The sequence below is a fragment of the Acomys russatus genome, chromosome 23 (genome assembly GCF_903995435.1).
Source record: "Acomys russatus chromosome 23, mAcoRus1.1, whole genome shotgun sequence".
NCBI classification, from domain to species: domain Eukaryota; kingdom Metazoa; phylum Chordata; class Mammalia; order Rodentia; family Muridae; genus Acomys; species Acomys russatus.
In genome coordinates this window covers 39872664-39894958 of record NC_067159.1, presented here as the reverse complement: position 1 = coordinate 39894958, position 22295 = coordinate 39872664, and the positions used below count along the sequence as shown (strand labels likewise).

General features: G+C 45.7%; 1 protein-coding gene across 2 annotated transcripts in view; it reads right to left on the bottom strand.

Moving 5' to 3' along the window:
* The window catches only part of Tspan5 (tetraspanin 5), a 167669-nt gene extending 145709 nt beyond the window's left edge, over nt 1-21960 (bottom strand). The window contains exon 1 of one of the 2 annotated variants that reach the window (XM_051166022.1): nt 21553-21960. In XM_051166022.1, coding sequence (XP_051021979.1) covers nt 21553-21633 — 81 coding nt within the window. In that variant the 5' untranslated portion in view covers nt 21634-21960. Of the gene's footprint in view, nt 1-12954; nt 12979-21552 lie in introns of those variants that run through there. The other variant, XM_051166023.1, reaches the window with a different exon arrangement.
* Nucleotides 21961-22295: the final 335 nt, after the last annotated feature.

Sequence of the window (22295 nt, the reverse complement as noted above, 5' to 3'; positions counted from 1 at the left end):
TCAAACGGTAACACAGAAATAGGCTCTTGCAGCAGGCGACTGTGGTACCTGGTGACGTGAGGGTGAAGTGTTGTGGGAGTTTTGGCTTCTTTTAAAAACAGTTACATAAACATACTTTTTGTTTTAATCCCAGGTGTGGGAATATGGGGGCTGCTCCAGTTTGTCCATAGCTGGTACCAGTCTCTTGAGAGGGTGCATGATCTTTGCCAGTTGATAACTGTGTCATGTGGAGGCATGGTCTTTGCCATTTGGAAAACATCCTTGGGCAGACTTGAGAGGGTATAAATAGGAGAGCCCCAAGAGAGGGTGGGGGGGTGGGAAAGAAGGCTGTGAAAAGAACACTTGGAGGAGATGGTCAAAAGAGAAAGAGAAGGCCGCTGCTACATTTGCTGTCGCTAGCTGAATATCCTGATGCTGGAGATTGGACTTACCCCAAAGAAGTCGATGACCCTAAACAGCAGGAAGTAATCAAACAGAACTAGGCCCCTTCTCCCCACTAACCTTCTTTCTCTCCTACCTGGTGTTGGGGTGTTAGAAGAGATTGGGGTGGAGATGGGAGAAAGAGATATAAAAACCAAAATAAAAATAGATCTTAAAAGTACACCTACTGGGAATAGCCTTACTACTAGTGTGTTTTCAATCCTTTCCAACTCCTGGGGGAAAAAAATCTTCAGCTATTTAGAATTTACATTCAATGGCAATTTTAAAAGTGTGTTAATATTTTTCTTTCTTTCCTTTAATTATTTGTAATAAATAATTACATTTATTTATTATGGTGGCATACACCTTTGTTCCCAGAACTTGGGACGCAGAGGCAGGTGGATCTCTGTGAGTTTGAGGCCAGCCCCGTCTATACAGTGAATTCTAGGACATCCAGCACTGTGTAGAGAGACCATGTCTCAAAAAAAAAAAAAAAAAATCTTTCTCTTAACCTATGCATTTAAACTAGCTAATATCTCACATGCATAATTAAAAAGGAAATTGCTTTTTTAAAAAAATTGGTATATGGCCACTTCACTTTGATAAGAAATACACTATGCCCAATAGTTGAGATTAATTACAGGCTTCTGCTCCACAAACAATGCCATAAATATGTAAAAATGTAGGTGTAGAATTTATTTAAAAGAATGAAGTCATTGACTACTGATGAAAAGGATCAGAGCCAAGGGATAACAATTTTGTCACTGAGTGACCAAGCCCACACTTTTCACACTGGTGAACAACACATCCATGGCTTTAAAGGCACAGTAGCAACTTTAGTAACCACTTTGTTTGGTGTTTCCTGTGGAGACTGGATGAGAGGTACACACAGTGGGAGCTGTCTTGGGCCCTTCTGCAAAGTTCCCGTGGCTCTGAGCCATCTTGGAGGGCCCTCTTCCCCTTTGAGGGGAAGCCCACCCCAAGAAGCCCCTCACTACTGCCACCAAGCTTCTCTTCAAAACTGGAAAGCCAAGATGGAATTCACACCACCAGAATTTCCCAAAGACACTTTTAAAAAGACCATGCACTTTCTATGCCTGATAAAACACAGAGTGGCAGCCCTTATGCCCCGCCCCCACCCTCCAAACCCACCCCCCCACCCCCACCCCGCTTCCAACACACACACAGCTAAGCTCCAATGGAAATCATCATATCTAAGGGAGTTGTGCAGTTCACCACCTATGGGTGGCAGCTCTCAGATAACAGGGTTCCCCCTCCCATAGACCTCTTATTAAAATCCATTTCCTGATCCATGATTATTTTTATTCTGTTTCCGATTTCCTGGGTCCTAACCTGATTCATGCCTGATCTCAATTAGCAGCCACAGCTAGTAAATAATTTCCACCTATCACTAAGTAGCAAAAAACAAAACACACACACACACACACACACACACACACACACACACACACACACACACAAACCCCGCTATTTCAGTTTAGGGTCTGATTAAATGCCTGTAAGAGTCACCCTGGAAACAACAGGAGCAAGGTTTGACATCCTATTTCCAACTGGGCACCTCTTAGCATCTCTCATCTAAAGTCTTAATTTTAGGCCTGATTATTACACGACATTATTCTTTCTGATGGGGGATGGGCAGGGGGAGAGGGATCCCACTGCAGACAACTAGTGCATATAGAACTCACAAAGAAATGCATACAGAATTGCTCTGAACCAATGTTTGTACTTGGCTCAGACCAGCTGCATGACTGTTAGTCATAAATTCTTCCCTAACTTGCCTCAGGCAGCGTGGAGGTGAGCTCAGAGGCATTCTCCCAACAGGGTGGCTGAGTGCCTGAAAACAACTTATAAATACCAGACAGCAGATTTCGAGATCTTTCCAGCCCAGTGTCATCAGAGGCCGACTGCAGTCAAGACAGGTTCTGCCTTGTCTTAGAACCATCTTGCTAGGACTCTTCCATTTCCATCTGTTCTTAAGGCCCAGGCGTGTGGCCAATTCTGCATTTTTGCCTCAGTTGGGCTATAGTTTGTGTCTGAGGGGACTGCCCACACTCCTGGTTTCAGGCTCCTCATCCACAGCCAATAGCCCCACACTCGGACTTACCACCGTCAGTTTCAATCTCACCCAACACGGGACAATTTTTTTTTAAGATTTATTTATTTATCATATATACACAGTGTTTTGCCTGCATATAAACCAGAAGAGGGCATCAGATCTCATTATAGATGGTTGTGAGGCACCATGTGGTTGCTGGGAATTGAACTCAGGACCTTTGGAAGAGCAGGCAGTGCTCTTAACTTCTGAGCCACCTCTCCAGCCCCAGGGGACAATTCTTAAAGGTACATGGTCTGTCTCCTTCATGACCCTGGAGGCACAATGGCATACATGGTGGTGCACTCCTTTGATCCCAGCACTCGGGAGGCAGAGGCAGGCGGATTGCTGTGAGTTCGAGGCCAGCCTGGTCTACAAAGTGAGTCCAGGATGGCCAAAGCTACACAGAGAAACCCTGTCTCAAAAAAACAAAAAACAAAAAAAGAAAGAAAAAGAAAAAAGAAAAAAAAAGTATCTAAAGGGCCACTTCTTGGGTCTAAGAAACCTGGCAAGCTATGTGGCACTGCCAACCCTCGCCTCCCTAACCATGCTTTTTGTGGAGGTGGCCCACGTGAGTACATCCTTTGCAGGACATATGTGAACACATGTGACTGGATGTATAGTTGAGTTGCACACAAGAGACCCAGTCAGGTCTAGATTGGACTTTACTCCATAGACAAGGTGATAAATTAACTGGCATCTGCATTTTGAACCCTGGAAGAAGACACAGATTTCCTGATCAGGCACTAAGGATAAGTCCTTATCAAAGAGAGCATACAGGAGGCGGCAGGACTATCAGTCTGGCGTGGGTTCTCTCTGCTCTAAAGGTCAAAGAGAGCAGCTGCTCATGCACTGGTCAGACATCACAGCTGAGAACCAATGTTTGGGACTCTGGTGCCCCACTGTCCACAGACGCTGCACTTTGTCTAGAGAAAGACATGACATCATGTCTGAAGGCTGAAGGCTGCTCTGTGAACACAACCCAGAGCAATGGCCCAGGTAAAGCTCAGGACCACTGCCAGGAAAGCTGTACAAGAGGCTCTCCCAACACCTGCATGCATTTCCAACTAGATGTGAGTACTCCTGCCGCTTACAATCCCAGCCATGGCTTCCTGCAAGTCTCTACACTTTTGTCACGGGTTGCAAAGGCAGCAAGCAGAAAGGCCCTCCCTGGAAACGGGCTTTGACACCCACATGACTTAACTTCGTGAAGCTAAGTCAATGGTACACACTTCCCTCGGTCTCATCCTCCTTTCTGGCTCACTTTTTCACCTTTAGAGTGAACTGTAACACCACAAAGAGATGGTCCTGGTGTGGGTTAAAAAAAAAAAGTGCTGTACAGGAGTCTCCTATGTCAAGGGAGAAGGAGAAGCTATCTATAACAGAAGGCAAAACCCACGCAGACTCTGCTTGGAGACGTTCACACCAGAGTGTGGGACACCTATCTGTCACCATAACATCAGTGGTTTTCTTTTGGACCTAGAATTTTACTTCTCAGACAACAGAAAAACAACTTTGAATGCCAGAGTCCTTAAAGTACAGCAGCTCGTAGACACCACTGGTTTAATAATATTTAAAAAACTGTAAGCGTACAAGTATAAATTCAATTACAAGAACGGACTATTCAGAATGAATTATATGTTAATAAGCTAACTAATTTTATAAACATACCTACTTGTGTATAACAAATTTTTTTTGTAGTGGGGGCCAAATGGATGCTTATTTTGTTCCTAAATGGAAAAAAAAAATTACTTCAAATTTAATTAAATTATTTCAGTGGATCATAATTACTTAGTATATTTTAAGCAGTTTTTAGGCATACTTATGTATATTTAATTGTAATTATAATGCATATATAAATCACCTCAAGAGGACCCCCTAGCTAGGAAGATAATTTACTATGGTTGGAAAAGCACTTGCAATGCAAGCATGGGGGACTTGTGTTTGGTCCCCTAGAGCCCATCTTTAGGGTTGTTTTGTTTTAAGCCAAGCACAGTGGTTCACATTTGCCATCCCAGTACTAACAAGGCAGAGACAGGAGATATCTAGCAAACCAATGTGACCTCCTACTTGATGAGTTCCAAGCCAGTAAGAGACCCAGTCTCAGAAAACAGAATGGATGGCACCTGAGATACGACATCCAAGGTTGACTTCCTGCCTGTACCCCCATGTGCCCATAGGCACCTGTACAGGCGCGTGTAAGAAGAGGAATGCCGCACAGCATCATGGGAGCAGACCACAGCAACACATGAATATGGTAGGCAGCCACAGTTAAATGTGAAAGGAAGCAAGCAACCCAGAGCATGTGGCAGCTGTACCCACTGCAAAACTTAAGAGCCACCAGCCAAGGAAAAGGATGGGCTTCCAAGCTCCTTCCACGGGACAAGGGCAGTAGAAAGCAAGCTTGAAGAGTGACAGATCCTATCCTTCAGGGAACACATCCCTACCAAGGGCACTGGAGCTTTCAGGACACTGACAACACCCTTCTCAGGTGACAGTGACCCAGAGCCTGTGGTGACAGTGGGGTGTTTTCTTGCTGTCATTGTTCACGAGCGCCCCTCAGCATGCTGGTCTCTGCAATGACCCTAACGGTGTTACCAATGTATACTCATAAAAGGAGGAGGTGCTGGGCCCTAACCTGAGCCCAGGCTGTCTTCTTGCCCATTTCAACATTCTCTGTCTAGCCTGGGAGGCCGTGGGGACAATGGAGAGAAAGAGGGGTTTTTCACAGATGATGTCATTTCATATTCTCTGGACCTCATCGGTGCAAAAGAAACAACAAGGATTTCACAGACATTTGCATTCAATAATAGAAATACAAAATAGGACATGTGTGAACTCAGATATTGCTTATCAGTACCACAATAGTCCTCTTAAATATTAGAGACAACCACCTCAAACAATGCCTATCCTATGCTGTCTGGCTTAGTCTACCCAATATGCAGCGCATGCACCAATTAATTGTATTTTTGCTAACTTAACAGCTGCATATGGAGTCCATATGAGGCAAAAGTTTTTGGCCGCTCGTTTCAAAGCATGAGAGTAATACATAATAAATGACCTGAATAGTTACTTAACATAAGCAAGGTTGATGTTAATCAAAATGACTGAGCCAAAACTGTCAGGTCGAGCCAAGTGGAGTGAAAGTGCTGTGACTTGGCAGCCTGGGTGATGCAGCCGGTCTGCAGGCTTCCTCCCATCAGCACCGCCAAATGCCACCTTCACCCCCACATCAGTGCGTAAATGGCATGCAGTCATCCTCGGCACTGGTCTCAGCTAAAGCCTGACCTGTGAGCAAACCCACAGGGACTCCCACTGTCCCTACAAGTGAGGGCATCTTAGACCCCGTAAATGCTGAGTGTCCAGGAGAACGCTGTGTTTTATAACTTTTGGTCAAAGAATAAAAATCCATCATTAAGAGAAAAGAGCAGGTGAGGAAAGATGACTGGTAAGTAAGGGAGACTAGATGGTTTTTCATGTCCTTAAAAACGTGTTAAGTCCTAAGGTTATGTAATCAGGTCTACATAAAAAGCCAATTAAAGCATGGCTCCTTCCAGGACTCTGCCCTAAATAGACCAACTAAAGGACAACAAATTAAATATTTGCACAGCCATTCCTGTTCAAAAGAATTCCAATCTTTTATTCTTCCTGCAGCAGGCTAACCTTTTTTTTTTTTTTTTTTTTTTTTTTTTTTTTTTTTAATCTAAGAGACATTTAGCTTCCCTTAAGAAAATTCTCTGTCTCCCTTGATTCTAGAATTAAACCCACAGAAAGAAGAAGGGAAGGGGGAGGAAATAGCAGAAGAAGGACCTTTAAAATTAAAACTGTGTTTTGAAAGGTGCTTAGCAGTAATGAATGACCTGTTAGTGTCCCCAGCTGTGCTACAATCATCTCATGGTTCGGGGGGTTTATTTCCTAGCCCCATCTACAAATCAGGAACACAACAGTGTTCTTCTACATCTACTGTAAATATTGAAGCTGATCTCTAGACCTGATTTTGAACTTCAAAAAGGTTTCATTTCATCAGTCCTGTAGCGCATGCCTATAATTCCAACACTGGGACGAGTGCTGAGGCAGAAAGATTGCTGTGAGTTTGAGGCTAGCCTGGGATAGCTTGTCTCAAACAAATCAACAAAAGGTCCCATAGAGTTTTAAATTTTATTCTGGCATGGATGCAAAGCTTTACTGGCCACACAGCAGTGATTCAGGCTATCCCCCTGCAAAGACAGAACATATCCATGTTTAAAACAATCCAAGAATTTCAGTTGGCATTTAACACCCATTAATGTCATATCTATATTTAAATTGATATACATCTATTTCAAAAATATGTTATTTTAGTGCCTTCCATTTGTTTCTAAAATATTGATTCTTCATCTTGGTAAAATAAGTAAAACGCTATTTCAAACTTTTATATAGTTGTTTCAAACCCTCACCAGATAGCAATTTACAACACTCTAAGCATACAGCAAGAGTACCAAGAATTATTAAATTTTACAGACTCAGAAAAAAAAAATGAAAATGCCACATACAGTTAGATCATCTAGACAGCTCTTCATTCAATTTACTCTCTCAAAATCCAACAGGCGAAGCAAAAAGAGCCGGAACCCAAGAAACGCTATTTTCCTTAGGACTCCTGTTCTGACATTCAGAAGCTAAGGAAGCTGCGTAGCTGTTCTCCTTGGGCCATCATGAGGGTAGTGGCTTCCCTTCCTTGGCTAAGTGGGCCACCACCAACAAAACAGATAACCAGGACATCCCAGCTACAGTGTTCTGTACAGAAAGTCATAGTCAAAAACAATGAAGAGATGGGAGCTTTTGTTTTGCAAAGTTCTTTATCACTGGCAATTCCTTCTTTGAAAAGTGCACACTTTTTCAAACGCCTGCGGGAGGTTTATTGATTTTACTTTTTTTTTTTTTTTTCCTCCTCTTTCTGGTTGAGTGAAATCAGTGTTTATTCACAAGGTATTGCTCTGGGTGTTGAAAACATTTATTCTAGATGTTATCCTGAGGGGGGAAGACACTGGTAAAGTCAAAACACATCTTAACAGGCAGTGACATAACAGTTTCCACTCTAAAGTTGAAGAACCTTGGTTCGCTAAAGTCATAGCCTCACGGAATTAGTGGAGCTCTGTAAGATGTATGTTTGGCTGTTGGGCTGGCTGCCTGTTTGATTAGTTGGTTGGTTGGCTGGTTAGCTAGTGGCTTGCTGGCTGGCTGGTTATTTATTTGGTTGGTTGGATGGATGGATGGATGGATGGATGGATGGATGGATGATTGGTTGGCTGGTTGATTGGCTGACTGGCTGACTGGTTAGTTGGTTTTGGCTGCCTGCCTGCCTGGCTAGCTGCCTGCCTGACTAGCTGGCTAGTTGGTTGGTTGGTTGGCTGGCTGCCTGACTAGCTAGCTAGTTGGTTGGTTCGTTGGCTGGCTGCCTGACTGGCTGGCTAGTTGGTTGGTTGGTTGGCTGGCTGCCTGACTGGCTGGTTGGTTGGTTCTGTGCCGTTGTTCACTGCTCTCGGCATTTGGGCGGTTTTCATCTGAGATAGTTGAATCCTGTGAAAGTATTACTGGGATGGTAAGCATCCTTCCTTCAAAAATTCTACTGATGCTTTTGTAGTGCTCTCACAATAGAAAGCACACAGAAAGTGCCCTGTTTATAAATGATCACATAGCAAGACTCAATGCCAAGTTGAACCCGACAGTAAGATGGAGGAGGAGCGGCTAGGGCCTTCTAAGAGGGACATCTGCAGTGTTTAGGGTAACCTCCTGTGAATCTGTGAGACACGTCCCCAAATCATTTTCCTTTTTGATGCCTGAACTATAGCTACTCAGTGACCACGGGGATCCCGAGTTTTCAGAACTGGAGGAGACTTCTGCTCCTAGTGTCCAGCACTCTACAAGACACGGAACACAGAGAAGAAGACACGCAAACACATTCTGCAGCCGTAGCCACCCCCAGAGGCTGCGACTTCCAACTCATGAATTCACACGGCCTTACAAACTGCTTAAACATGGGCTTTCCCAAAGTGAGGCTCCTAGAGATGTGGGGTTCCAGAGGACAGTTGTAAGCTGTTTCCTTTCAACTTCCTTTAAATTCTTTGCTCTAGTCAAGGAGAAATTCTTCACTTGAGGCCAAAACGCCAACTACTCTTACACCTGTTAACCTCCACTGTAACGAAGGAAAGAGGTGCTCGGCCTGCCAGCAGTTTCCAACAGCTACCTAGAAGTTAGTAAGCCACATTATTGTCATCGAGGGCTTTTGAGTAGAGATTTCAAATAGTTGATTTAATGTTTAAGCACAGAACTGATTTAAAAGAAAAGAATAAGCTTGAAACGGACTGATCCTTGTGACTGACTCAGCATGTCATCCGCAGACTGGAAGCACAGAGGGGGGAGATTGCTCAGGACACAAGCTGCAGCACTGGTCCCTTTCTCCACTACCGAATCCAAGTATGGCTTCCAAGGGTCCCACATGACATGCACGCACCTGAAAGACTGCAAAGGCAGGCACAAGAATCTGTCCAAGGCCATGCTACGTGCTTGCACTTGGGATGGTGGAGGCTCGGGAGGTAAGAGGCTGAGGCTGAGGCGCACCTTCTATATGGGAACCAGTGGCAAGGTTCTTCACGGCTCCGGTCTTGCATGCCCTGACCTCTTCTCTCCCACCAGGGATAAAGGAGCCTAGCCAGAAGGAAGACTGAGCTTGATATGAGGGCTGGTGCCTTCCGTGGCGGGTGGTCGTACTGAGATGCAAGCACACAGCACATCCCATTTCTGGACAAGAGAAGAGGCGAGTCAGTCCCTCCCTCATTCATTGAGATGAGTGGCTCAGCCCATCGGTGACCCAGGTGGTGCAGGCCAAAATCCTAGTTGGGCATGCCCTGAAAGGACATACAAGGGGAAACTCACAAGTCACTGCTATCGCTGACAAGGTCATTTTTATGACCTGAAGAATGTATTTAAAAAAAAAAAAAAGAATAAAGCATGGCACTGATACGCAATGTTTACATTACAGTGAAAAGCTAAAACTATAGTTAGGCCACCTAGAGAGCATTAGAATATGCAAGTTTAGCAGAGGTTAATAAAGTGCTTCTACTCCTCATCCTTCATCCTTATACGTCAGGGTTAGTACCAGAGCCGAGCTTCCGAAACCTGACTTCCTGGTACAAAATTCTAATAAGGGGTAGTTTGGTTTTGTGGAGACAATGACGAGTCGCTACAACCTGGTGTGATGGATCTTCATCGTCAAGCTGACTCGAGCACCCAGGAAGCAAGAGTGAACCTTCTACTTTCTCTGCATCTTGGGCTATCAGAATGTGGCCATCCTGGCTGTACGATCGTCCAGCCATATGCAAGCCGTGCCTTTCCCGCCAAGACGGATCACTGTACCTTTGAAACATGAGGTAAAACAATTCTCTCTCCCTTTAATTGCTTCTTGCAGGTCCTTGCTCACAGAAGTAAGAATGTAATAAATGCACTGGCTACTGAATGTGAGAAATTAACAACAGATAAAACAATACCTATGAATCCATGGCCTAGTTTTCGTGATAAGAGGTTTGTGCTGTCCAGGACAGTACAAAGAAAGAACACTGTGAACATTTGCTGCACCCATTTCTCTTTAGTTACTCTGAGAATACACGTGTGTGTGTGTGTGTGTGTGTGTGTGTGTGTGTGTGTGTGTGTGTTGTACTGTACCATTATCTTAATGGTTCTGCAGAAGGGATGGAAAGCCACCAAAAGACATGATGGTGTTGAAAGCAACAATAGTAACTGTTAACACAGACAGAACATTCCAGGCAGCTTACACACATCTTTTCTCCCATCCTTACAACTGACATAGATTCTAGGCTTTAATAATCCCATTACAAATACTAATTAACCAGTGGCAATGCACCTCTTTAATCCCAGCACTCGGGAGGCGGAGGCAGGCAGAATGGTCTACACAGTAAGTTCCAGATCAGCTGGAAATATACACTGAGACTGTATCTCAAAAAAGGAGGGAGGGAATATTAATTCAATTGCTAGGGGTGTACCTTGATGGTAAAATGCTTGCTTGCTTGCTTAGCATGTGTGACGTCCTGCATTCAAAGGCAGGTCCTAGCACTAAAAATAAAAATAATATTAAAGCTGCTACCAAATATGGCGTTTTGCAAAGGAAGAAAAGACTTAACCAGAAAGTAGGTAATCTGTCTAAGGTCCTAAGGCTGGAACGGAGGAGAGTTAAAAACTGCCACATTCTTGAAGCCCAAAACTCTTACAGTAGTCTCCGCACAACACAAGAGCGCCAGGTGCCTAAGCCAAGATGCAGGGTGAGTTACTGTGTAAAGCTATGTCCTGTAAGCAGTTCTCCCAAACTGGATGTGGGGGCACATGCCAGTAATCTCAGCACTTGGGATGCTGTGGCAGGAGAGAATCGTGAGTTCGAGGCCAGTCCGACCATAGAAGAGCATCTCAGAAAACAAAAAACCAAGAAGTTTCCTAGAAAGTGAATGAATGCCCTATGGCCCCGGTCAGTTGAAGATATGAGCCATGGATGTACAGACTTCAGGATTGAACGTCGTCAGGAATAGGGGCGTAAAAAAAACCCAGTGGGCACAACAAAGTTTTCAGGTTGTTCGGAAGAAATATTAACACTGGGAGAAACTTTTTGTTAGAAGCAAAACATTACACTTTGAGAAATGCTTGAGGCAAGCGCTCCTCTTTTATTAGGACTACTTAATTGAGTACAAAGCATTAGAATAGCTGGCCTGAATATTTATTAGAGCACCAGCTGTTCCCTCCAGATTTTTAGAAATTCAGGCCTTGGTGCCAAGTGTAATTTAGAAAGAGCATTGGACAAGGAGACGAGCCTAGGCCATGCAATCTACATCTAAATAGTAAACAGTTGCTGGAAGCTGACACCACCATCATGCCTGCAGTGAGGGGTGCTGAGCTGTCCTGCTGCCCATTCCAGAAACTGCTCTGTTAATGAGATTGGTGACTATACATTTCTAAATTATGCCTTACAATTCATAGCTGGCAATCCTTCACACACACATGGACAGTACCACAGGGATAACCATAGGGTTCGTACGCCACTCTGGCTTTACGGTTTTTGTTTTTATTTTGTTTTCTATTCAGAGGGCCTAGTCCCAGTGTAATGTCTCAGAGAATGGAAATTTGTATTCAAAATTTCAACTTTTTCAAAATATCTCCACTTTAGGTACCCAGCTATAATCAAAATATGTAATTTTTAAGGGGGTGGGGGAAGGAAGAGAGAGACAAGGGGATGGGAAGGGAAGGAGGAAAAAGGAAGAGAGGAGGGAGGAGCCCTGCTCTGTGCAGAATGCTTTGGATAGTGTACATTGAAACTTAATTGCAAAGAGAATGGAGACATCATATTTGCCTTCTATGTTTGCTTTGCTGTCACCTGTCCTAGTGACGGCCCTGCTGAAACTGGATCTGGGGGGAGAAACGTCCCTTCCATGCACTGTAGCACAGTCACCTCTGTGAAGTCATCATACTGGCCTTCCGGTTGACTTCCCTCTCTCTCTAAAGAGAGTGCTATCAAGCTCAGAGGGTCAGCATGATGGCTGGCAGAAGTGGCTGGGAGGCTGGTGCTCCAGAGGGAGGACGGTGTGTGGTAATCACCTCACCATTTGGAGTTACACAGGCTGAGCCCACAGGCTGGTGCAGTTTTCCATCCTGCCTGCTCTAACCGGCGTCCATCTGTCTATGGTCCTGTCTGTTGACATATCCACTGGGGCACACGCTCTCTTTAAAGATGTGCTCTCATTTGTTTTTAGGGCCTCTGGGTTTAAAAATAAACTCGCACTTTTGGATTAATAAGAAATTCCTTGCAGGATTAAATGGACTACATTTTTTATCCCGGTAAGTGAATAAGAGCGGCTTCCTGGGCGGGCGCAATCAATCACCCATGCTTGTGTGTGCACCACCCGACTACCCATCTGCCTCCTTCTAAAGCGGAAGGAGAGTCAAGACATATCTCTCCAACCCGAAAAAAAACAAACCACAGCCTGGGTATGAGTTGGCCGTAAAATGTTTTAAATACAACACAAATTCTGCCAATTATACCCTGTCTGGACCTACTGAACCAGATTCCCCCAGTGAAGACTGAGGTTGGCTGGCTGGCTGGTGTGTCCAAAGGTGGGGGCCAAACTGCAACCCACCATATCCCACAGAAGTCACATCACTCATGATGAGCGCTGAAGGAGAAAATCCCATATAAGCACCACAGTTTACCTTATGTACATTATTTACTTACCTTCCTGTCGTCTAACCATCTACTACCTGACTACCTGACTACCAGGTAGTAGACACTGAAAGTGATACAAGCCAAAGCTCTGTGCATACTGAGCAAGAACTCTACCTGTGGGCTCCATCCTCCACCCCAGAATCACTTTTTTTTTAAAACATACCTCAGCCATTTAGGCTGTCCTGAATAGAAAGATGAATCCCATGGACTTCTAAAGGCTGTAATGGTGATTTCTTCTTCCTCTTCTTTTTCCTCCTCTTCATCTCCTTCCTCCTTCACCTCTTTCTCCTCTTCCTCTTCTCATTTGAACAGGAATCCTTTGCTATGTATGCGCTGTATCACATCAAGTATAAAAGGCCAGCTTCTGGCACTCCTGAGGGGAGGTGGAGCTTTTAGTGTGTGGGGGGGGGGTCATCTCTGGAGGTATAACCTTGAAGGGGATCCTGGGACCACAATCTTCCTCTGCTCTCTTTCTCTGTCTCATTTACTGTGGCATGAGCAGCTTCGTCCACTACACGCTGTCTACACATGATGATATACTGTGCTTCATTAGGGCCAAAAGCAGTCAGACCATAGAACCACAGACTTCTGAAATGGTGGACCAGAAACCTTCTGCCCTCCTAAGTTAGTTATCTCAACTATTTTGTCAGAGTGATAGAAGGCTGAGTAATATCCCTCCTCCCCAGCAAAAGACTTGATGGAATGCCAAACTAACAAAACTGACAGCCAAGCTTCCTCCGGAGAGGAGGCACACCTCTCTCAGCCTCCCCTCCCCCAGCTACCACACTTCTACAGCTACTAGGGACACTTATGGACGCTGCAATGTTGGGAAAGCAATAGGCCAGAATAACCATTTAAGCAAGAGATCTAGGCAATACCAGGTTTGAATTGAAACTGTTAGTGTAAAGGTTAAGGCTTCAGAGATTGGTGTCCTCCCTCAGTGGATAAACTTAGAAGAAGCTCACTTGAAAAGAAGATGGAAGGTTTAACCTGAGCCAATGACATTGCCTGGCTGTTGAGATGCCAGTGCAGTTTAGCCTGGGTTAATGACTTGTTTGCACTGAGAGATTTGCCTCTTACCAAGCACTTCCACAAGTATAACCTAATTTAATACAGGACAGTATTAATAGTATACTCTGGAAATGTAGTTGCCTGGCCTTTCAGATGAGGAACTAAACACTTCCCTCTAATGTAAGAGTAACTTCTTCCAAACCAAAACTACATAGTGGAGGCTTCAGGCTCAAGACCCAGCTCTGTGTAGAAGGGGGGAACTCAAGGGCAACAGCCTCTACTGAGATTGAGCAACTTGTGGAAAATATATTTCATTCTGGTCCCTACATTAAGGAAAGTGAACGCAAATGAGACCTTGGGTGGAGCATCAGGACCAGAGCCTGTGACCAGGCCAAAGTACAACTTGTCTATGAGACACAAGGAAGACCTAAGATCCTCCAAAGAAGACAAATGGGTTTAGAAATGGCATCATGGCTACTTTTAAATAAGGAAGGACCACAGGGGAGGGCTACAAGTCTTTAGATAGGACCAAACAAGGCAGCCTTCTTATAAAGGTACAGAGAGGAGAAGGATGCTGCAGGAACCTAGAGCTCTTACCATAGGAAGGACATCCCCATGAGGGTGAGGGGCTGTGGTCCAGGATGCCTGAGCACTGGCAGGTTACAGCAAAGAGCTTGTTAACTTTCTTATCATTGCGACCATACACCTTACAGAAGCATCTTGAGAGAAGAGGGGCTAATTTGGGCTCATTGTTGAACATACAATTATAGAAAGGGGGGAAGCCCAAAAAATGTTGCTGATAGATATTAGTTAATTGATATAAAGTCAAGGTAAATGGGCTACTCTATAGCTTCAAAGTGGCTCGCCAAAAAAGAAAGTTATAAGTTACCAAAGCAACAAAGTAGCTACATGAGTAGAGAAGCTTGACAGACAACAAACGTCTTAAGCAAAAAATCACTGCCACCTGATGAGATGCCATGGAAGCACAGCATCCCTCCTGGACTCTGCTCCCAAAAGCACACAGCCAGAACCTAAGCTTGAGGAGCCTAACAGTCAACTCACACTTCTGAAGGCGGTCAGCACTGCTATGGGTTTATAATCTTCTGACAGATAATCATCCTGAGGGTGAAGGACCGAATGAGACTTGGCATACAGCCAGACGTGAAGCATCTTCCTAGCCTGAATTCCTTTCCTTTAAATGGCATTGTTGAGACTGGGGGAGTGAAGGAGACCTGAGGCCTGGGAGGTCTTAGCTTTGATAATGGTCCTGTAGCTATCAAGGAGAACACCCTTCGAGACAAAGTTCACACCATGTTTGTGAGAGCCATCAGGTGGACAACTCTGTCCTTAACTGTGATAAAAAAGAAACGTTGGAAAATTTCAAACCATATGAATAACGTTTTTGGAATATAAAACTTTATTGCTTGGTTTTTTTCCCCCCTATGGGTTTAAGATATGTTTTAAAATTAAAGTGAAAAATCAACACCAGGGGGCTGGAGAGATGTCTGTGCAGTTCAGAGCACTGGCACCCACATGGTGGCTCACAACCATCTGGGACTCTAGTTTCAGAGAATCCAACACCCTCGTCTGGCATCTGCAGAAAGCAGGAATGCATGTGGTACACAGACATGCATGCAAGCAAAACAATCATACACATAAATTTTCTAAATACTTTTAATTGAAAAAGAAAAAAAATAAGAAACAAAAAACCAGTAGTAAATTGGGAAGCTGAAAATTTCAGATCGCGTTTGAAGTTAGACGCAACTCTCTAACCAAATGTTCCAAGGACGGGCTTCCTTTAGAAGCTGGCAGCCTGCTATGGAAGAGAAGGCTTCCTTGACTAGAAAAGACTTGAATCCCATGGGCTTTCTCAGCATCCTAAAACCCATTCATTCAACAGCATTGATCAGACACCTACATGTTTCAGACAACATATGACATACTGGGCTTAAGAAAACGACTGGGAGATGGTCGCCACACAGGAGGCCCTCATCATCGCACACTGAACAAGAAGTCAGAATTCTGAAGTTAGTCATTTTAAGACAGTCAGTTGTATGCGTAGAAATAAACACACGACTCAAAAATAGCCTCATTAATACTCTAATTGTCACTTATGAATTTTTCAACAGACTATATAATAGTTTATTATCCTAGCACACTCTAAGAACACTTCATGCTAAACTTTTTTGTGCTTGTGGGTGGTGTTAATTGTGGCATATGCAAAAACTTTATCACTTTTCAATTATGAACAGATGTAAATGACTTACTTGATGTTTAATTTTAGAATAACAAGCATCTTCTAAAATAAGTTTCAGACTGAGAAACTGGGGCTGTGGCTACAGAACAGACTTAACACTCCCAAAGTGAACCCTGCAAGTTCTCCGACACTGCAGAAGCCATTTCACATCTCTGTGCTCCAATTTCTTTATTGGTCACACACACAAAAAAATATCACCATATGTTTTTGTAAGATGCTTTTACAGGCTTTGAAAAAGGACATCATAATTGCAAAGCTGGAGTTTTTGAAAGCGCACACAGTTCCAGGCACAGCAGCTTGCATCGCTAACCTCAGCCACTCCTGAGACCAAGGAGAAATATCATTATGAGCCAGAATTATCAACCACACTGGGTTAAATAGCAAGACCCCACATAGAAATCAAAAGAGCATGTAGCTTTGATCTTTTGTAAGGAACAGCATGCCAATCTGAACGTTAGGACGGAGTGATCCAACTGAATGAGCTTCCTGTTGCAACTTTATGCAAGGTGGAATGTTACTTGGTTTCCAAATTTTGCCTCTGGCTCCATTTCAACCTTCAAGAACATCATGAGCCCCAGAGTGAACCCCTGGAACAGGCAAGATGGTGTGTGTCTGGACTTTCCCCTCCGAGGTCGGCACACCTACCTTCCCTGCACTTCTCTCACATGACACTTCCCTGGCCACATTTAGCTTCCTTCCTACCATCTCCCTGTAATTCAAAAGGCAATTTAGACTCCCATATGGTTGCCATCGAAGCTAACAGATGTCTAGCAAATTAAAACAAAAATTATGACTTATAAACTGCTGATGTACCGTCACTCCAGAACATCTTGCAATTTATACTGAATCATAAGATAAGACATTCAACTTTGAGGCCCCACCCTGCCACCCAAGAGTCCTTGACTCTCCCTCCTCTTGAAATTTAAGCCCTGTGGAAACAAACTAGATGCAACATTCTGCTCTCTCCTCCCCGATAGACGTCTACTTGCAACATAAAGTGATATCTGAAAGCACACCGAAGAGACATTTGGCTTCAACCAGCCAATAGCTGTTCTCGTCCTTGGACAGCACTGAGAACAAAACAGGGAGTGGTCCCAACTAACTCAAGGCTTCTGTTCACCAATACAGCCAACTTATTCTAATAAATCATTTTTCAGCGATGGCTAAAATCTACCTGCCTTAGTTTGGCTTACTATTGCTGTCATAAAAACAAACAAACAAACAAAAACACCATGACCAAATAGAACTTGTGGTGGACTTTATTTCACTTAACAGTTCCATAGAACATTCCATCATCAAAAGCAATGAGGGCAGGAACTCAAACAAGGCAGGAATCTGGAGGCAGGAGCTGATGCAGAGACAATGGAGGAGTGCTGCTTATTGGCTTGCTCACCATGGCTTGCTCAGCCTGCTTTCTTACAGAACCCAGGACCACCAGCCCAGGGATGACACCACTTACAATGGGCTAGGCTCTCCTCCATCAATCACTAAGAAAATATCCTACAGCCAGTTCTTACAGAGGCATTTTCTCCGTTGAGATAGTCTCCTTTCGGATATCTAGCATGTGTCAAGAACTAGCCAGAACCCCAAACAAGCTTCTACAAAGTGACCTTGGCACCTCCATATCCAAAGATGGAAGTTACCACTGAGCAGACTCCGTGAGGGTTTTTACTAAGGTGCCCAATGGCAGTATAGTTAAACTGCCTGGAAGCTGCTTCAAGTCTCAGAGACAGCGGACTCCATGCGCCACACTAGAGCCCACAGCCACGGCTGAGCCATCGGTAGGCATCACCTGCCAGTCACAGGTGAGCAACAGCCTGTGCTCCCCACCCAAAGGAGACATCAAAAGACTCCAGCTGCAGCTCAGGGCAGCTGCACAGAGGCCCCAGGCTAGAGCTACCCCGTGAGTAGTCACAGCATGGAACTGCAAACTAAAATAATGAGGTTTTGCTTTAAACTGCTAAGGTTCCAAGGCCTGTTATGAAGCAGTAAATAGCCAGAGTGCTGATATTCATTTACTTTCTGAGAAACATGTGTCAAGGTCCAGAACAAAACATCTACGAATGGTCACTGATGGGACAGAGGGATTAACTCCCCAAAGGGCTGACCTTAAAACAAACCCCCTTTCTCCTCTCTCCTCCACCCCAAAGACAAGTCAGTGTTGCTGAGAAATCTCTTCCTATGGTGACACCCTCAATACAACCAATTCCTGCTGGTTTGACTTCTTCCAACACAGAGCAAGAAAAACAGTATTTTTTCCCCCACCACCCAGTGATAACTAACAAGAAAGGAATCTGTACAAGATGTTGGCTTTGTTACTCACAATGTCACAACTGTTATGGAAAAGAATTAGGGTTTTACACATGAAGCTGTCATTCTAATAAAAAATAAATAAATATAGCTAATGACTCAGAGGGCTACATTTGAGATGCACGGTACAGATAGGGAGATAGGTGTGTCATGCCAGTAACTCAACAAGCAAGGAAAATTCACTGGGAGGTTTTTTTTTTTTTTTTTTTTTTTTTTAAGTGAAACAATCATTGAGGAAGAATTAGTTTTTGAGCAACTCTCAGTAAAGGGCAGTCTATAACTAGACAAGTCTCCCAGTTCCCACTGCTCAGCCCTTACAGTTCATTTTGTCCTGCATAGTAGGACTCAACAAATTCTTGTCAGGAACAAAAAGAATCTCACAAGTCAACCAAAGTCTTCATTCCATTCTAATAGCTGAGTGACGAAGGCCCAGGGCAGTTAACTGCCTACCACAGTCAAACGACTGATTAGCAAGAGATCCCTGGCTGTCACGGCTGCCACTGTATGCTCACTTTTCTTTTACAGGAACTATTACTTTCAAACGTCTTCGATGAATTTCAAATTTAGTCTACATGCCAATGTGAAAATGAAAGATTAGGAACCCATGGTCTCTGTTAGTTAGCAATTTCTCCTTTGTAGCGGTACAGCCAGAGCATCGACTCTGCTCTTTCTGGCAGTCGCAGGCAGGTTGGTGGCTGAAGAGAGAGTACAAGTTTCTGCAGCTGCTGCCGGATCTCCAGTCACTAATGTTTTAGTGTGGATTGCTTTAATTATAACATGGGCATTTCCCTGCTGATGACTGCTGGAGCCCACTGAGCCTGATAAAATGGGGCACTGAAATGTGAGGTAATTTGGAGACAGCGAGCAATGTGGACAAGGTACTGGGGGTAGGCCTCGGCGCTGAAGGGATGGGGAACGTAAAGGGCTCGCCTAAGTAGGCACCTACTTAGCCATGCTGCCCAGGTGTGTGTGTTCCTTTACTTCCAGCCTCGGTCTGTTCCCTGGCTTGCTACAAAACTACCTACCGCCCACAGGAATACCTTCAAAATCAGACAAGCTGTGGGCCCCAATTCTGGAACCCTCCATGCAAGCCACCTGCAATTTTGCTGAAGCTCTCTACAGTTGAGGGGTTTTGCTGCAGCCTAATCCAGAGACAGGGCGGAATTTGCCTTTGTGCTCTGCGCTACAAAATTACACCAAACTGCCAGGGAAACAGTCCCCCAATCCTTTTTATATTTCCTTTTCGCTCCCTGCTATGAAACTGTAGAGAGAGAGCCCGTGGGTGCTTTTTGTTGCCTGGTAGCTGAAATGTGCAACTTTTCCAAGTGTTCCAGGAGAATGAAGGGGCCTGGCCGCACCACCCCTGCAGCCCCATTCCATGGCCCTGGCCTCTTATAGTTCAATGTTGTCAGAATACCTCAGGGAGAAATACTCCTACCCACCACTTTTAAGCATTTCCAGAAAGGGTCCAGTAGAGAAGCAAAAAAAAGAAGAAAAAAAATCATTTCCTCTTGCTCTGTTTGCAGAGCAGGGAGGGTGGTGGGGGACGTATCCCCAGGAACAACATACTATCAATGACACAAAAAGCAAAAACAAAACAAAACAAAACAAAACAAAAAACCCTGCCTGTGAATGGCTGGCTATAGTATTTATTCCCACACCTCGTCATCAATCTGGTCCAGTCCTGAGGACAGATGACATGCTGACACAAAGTCCATTTCCTTTCACAAAACACACATGACCACTCTGGTAGAAAATAAAATAAGCTGGTAAGGGGGGGGAGGGCATAAAGAATATCTACAACAATATATGTGTGTGTCTGTGTGTGTGTGTGTGTGTGTATGCGTGCGCGCGCACGCGCGTGCCTGTGTGCATGTGTGTGTGTGTGTGTGTGTGTGTGTGTGTGTGTGTGTGCGTGTGTATACATTTACAGCAAGCAGCCACAATTAAGGGATGTCCAATTAAAATTCCCTGTATTCAGACCGCTGGATCATTGTTTATTTACCTCACAGAAACTTGGGGATACCCCCACGGACTGCCACCATTTTTTACCTCCCATGGAGAAAGGGCTCCAGTGAGGAAGATAACCAGATGGGAAGAGGTGGGCTGAAAAATAACGCGGTCTTCCAAGCAACCAACGACTTTCCCCTTGTCCTAGAGAACTCTTTGTCTGGTTGCTGAACACGTTTGTGAGGTCGCAGAAAAGAATCAAAACAAAAGCGTAGGGTACCAGCCTGATTACAATAGGCGCCCCGCACACGGCAGTGCCAAGCGTAACACGGTTGGAACCCGGTGTGCAAGCAGCTGTTCGCCTGCTTAGCCAATAAAACAGGTCTCACACACCTCTCCTTCGCATTTCTCCGAGGGTTCCTAAAACCCAGCCCGCTGTGTTTTACCCCTTTAAAAAAAAGAGAGAGAGAGAGAGGACGTGAGGCACGCGCACACTGAAACATATGTTGACTGGTGACTAGTTATTCCACAAGGATACACAGAGAAATAAATCCCTCCACCCCACACGCCCACTTGGCCAGTTTCATTATGCAAACGGAGCGCTTTACAGCCGGAGAGGAGCATGCAGGACGTGTTATTTACGTGCACATTACAGAACCACACACCACAGCATCTGCATCCTACACAAAGCCAGAGATGGTGCAAGGAGATACACGCTGAGCACGGCACAGACCAGCCGCGGCAACACGGAGCCAAGCCCTCGGCCAATCAGATCGGCGCTGGAAGGTGGATCTCGGGGTCGGCTCTACCCGATTAGCCTGCCCCATTATGACACCACGCTCTGCCCAACATCCAGATCCCACGGGAAGCAATTCTAATCCGTGTGTGTTCGCTCGTTTCTCAAACTGCCGAGCTGTCCTCCCATCCGTACCCTAGCTATCCCCACCACCACCACCCTTAAAAAAAAAAAAGAAAAAGGAAAAAGCCACCCTGAGGCCTGGCTGCCCCCTACCCGGCTTGGTTCCTCTTTTCACCTCCTCCGGGTCTTGGAAAGGATGAAGTGTTTCTCACCCCCGCGCTCGAGCCGGGAAAGCGGAAGGTAGACGCCTCTCGCCCCCCGACTTGGGCAGGCGCCCCGGGGGGTGGCGAAAAGTAAAGGCAGCGACCACGGCCGGGGACTGTCGCCCACCCATCCGCCACAACACTCGTTAGCCCAGGAGCGCTCCAACTTACCCAAAATATGACATTGAAGCCAAAAATGAAGTATTTGATGCAACAACTGACTTCAGGACCCTTGTAGTGCTTCCCGGACATCCTCTGGGTTCATGAAGACACTTGCCCCGCCAGCCTGAGTTTGGAGCCCCGGAGCACCGCGGCTCGGAGCAGCCCAGCGAGCAGCGGGGCACGCGGGGCTCAACCGCGCGGACCGAGCGGCTCCGGCACCACCAGCCGCGGGCCTGCGAGGCCGCCGGGGCGCTGTGGCTGCAGCTGCCGGGAAGCCTCGCCGAACCGGCACAGAACACAAAGCGGGAGCCGCGCGTCCGTGCGCCAAAGGCGGAGGGTCCGGCGCTCAGTCCCCCGGCTCCGGGCAGAGGCGGCCGCGCAGATGCCGGCGGAGACGCTGCCCGCCGCCTGCCGCCCGCTCGCGCGCCTCCCACCGCTCGCTCCGCCCGCCGCTCGCTCCGCCTGCCCCGGCTCGCAGCTCCGCCCAGGGCCTGGGTCGGCGGGGCGCGCGCGCGCGCTCGACTCGTGCTCGGAAGCTCCCGAGAGGCAGCCGCGAGACGAAGCCGCGCCACCTCTGTCGCGGTCCACGCGTCCTTCTTCTTCGACTCCTCGCTCCTCGCCCCTTCTTCCCTTGCCCCTTGCTGCCGGTGGTGGTGGTGGAGAAGGGATCCGAGGGAACACCCCGCAGTGCGCTGACTCAGAGTAGCCTGGGCCGAGAGGCTGACAAGGGTGGAAGAGCAATGGGTCCTTCT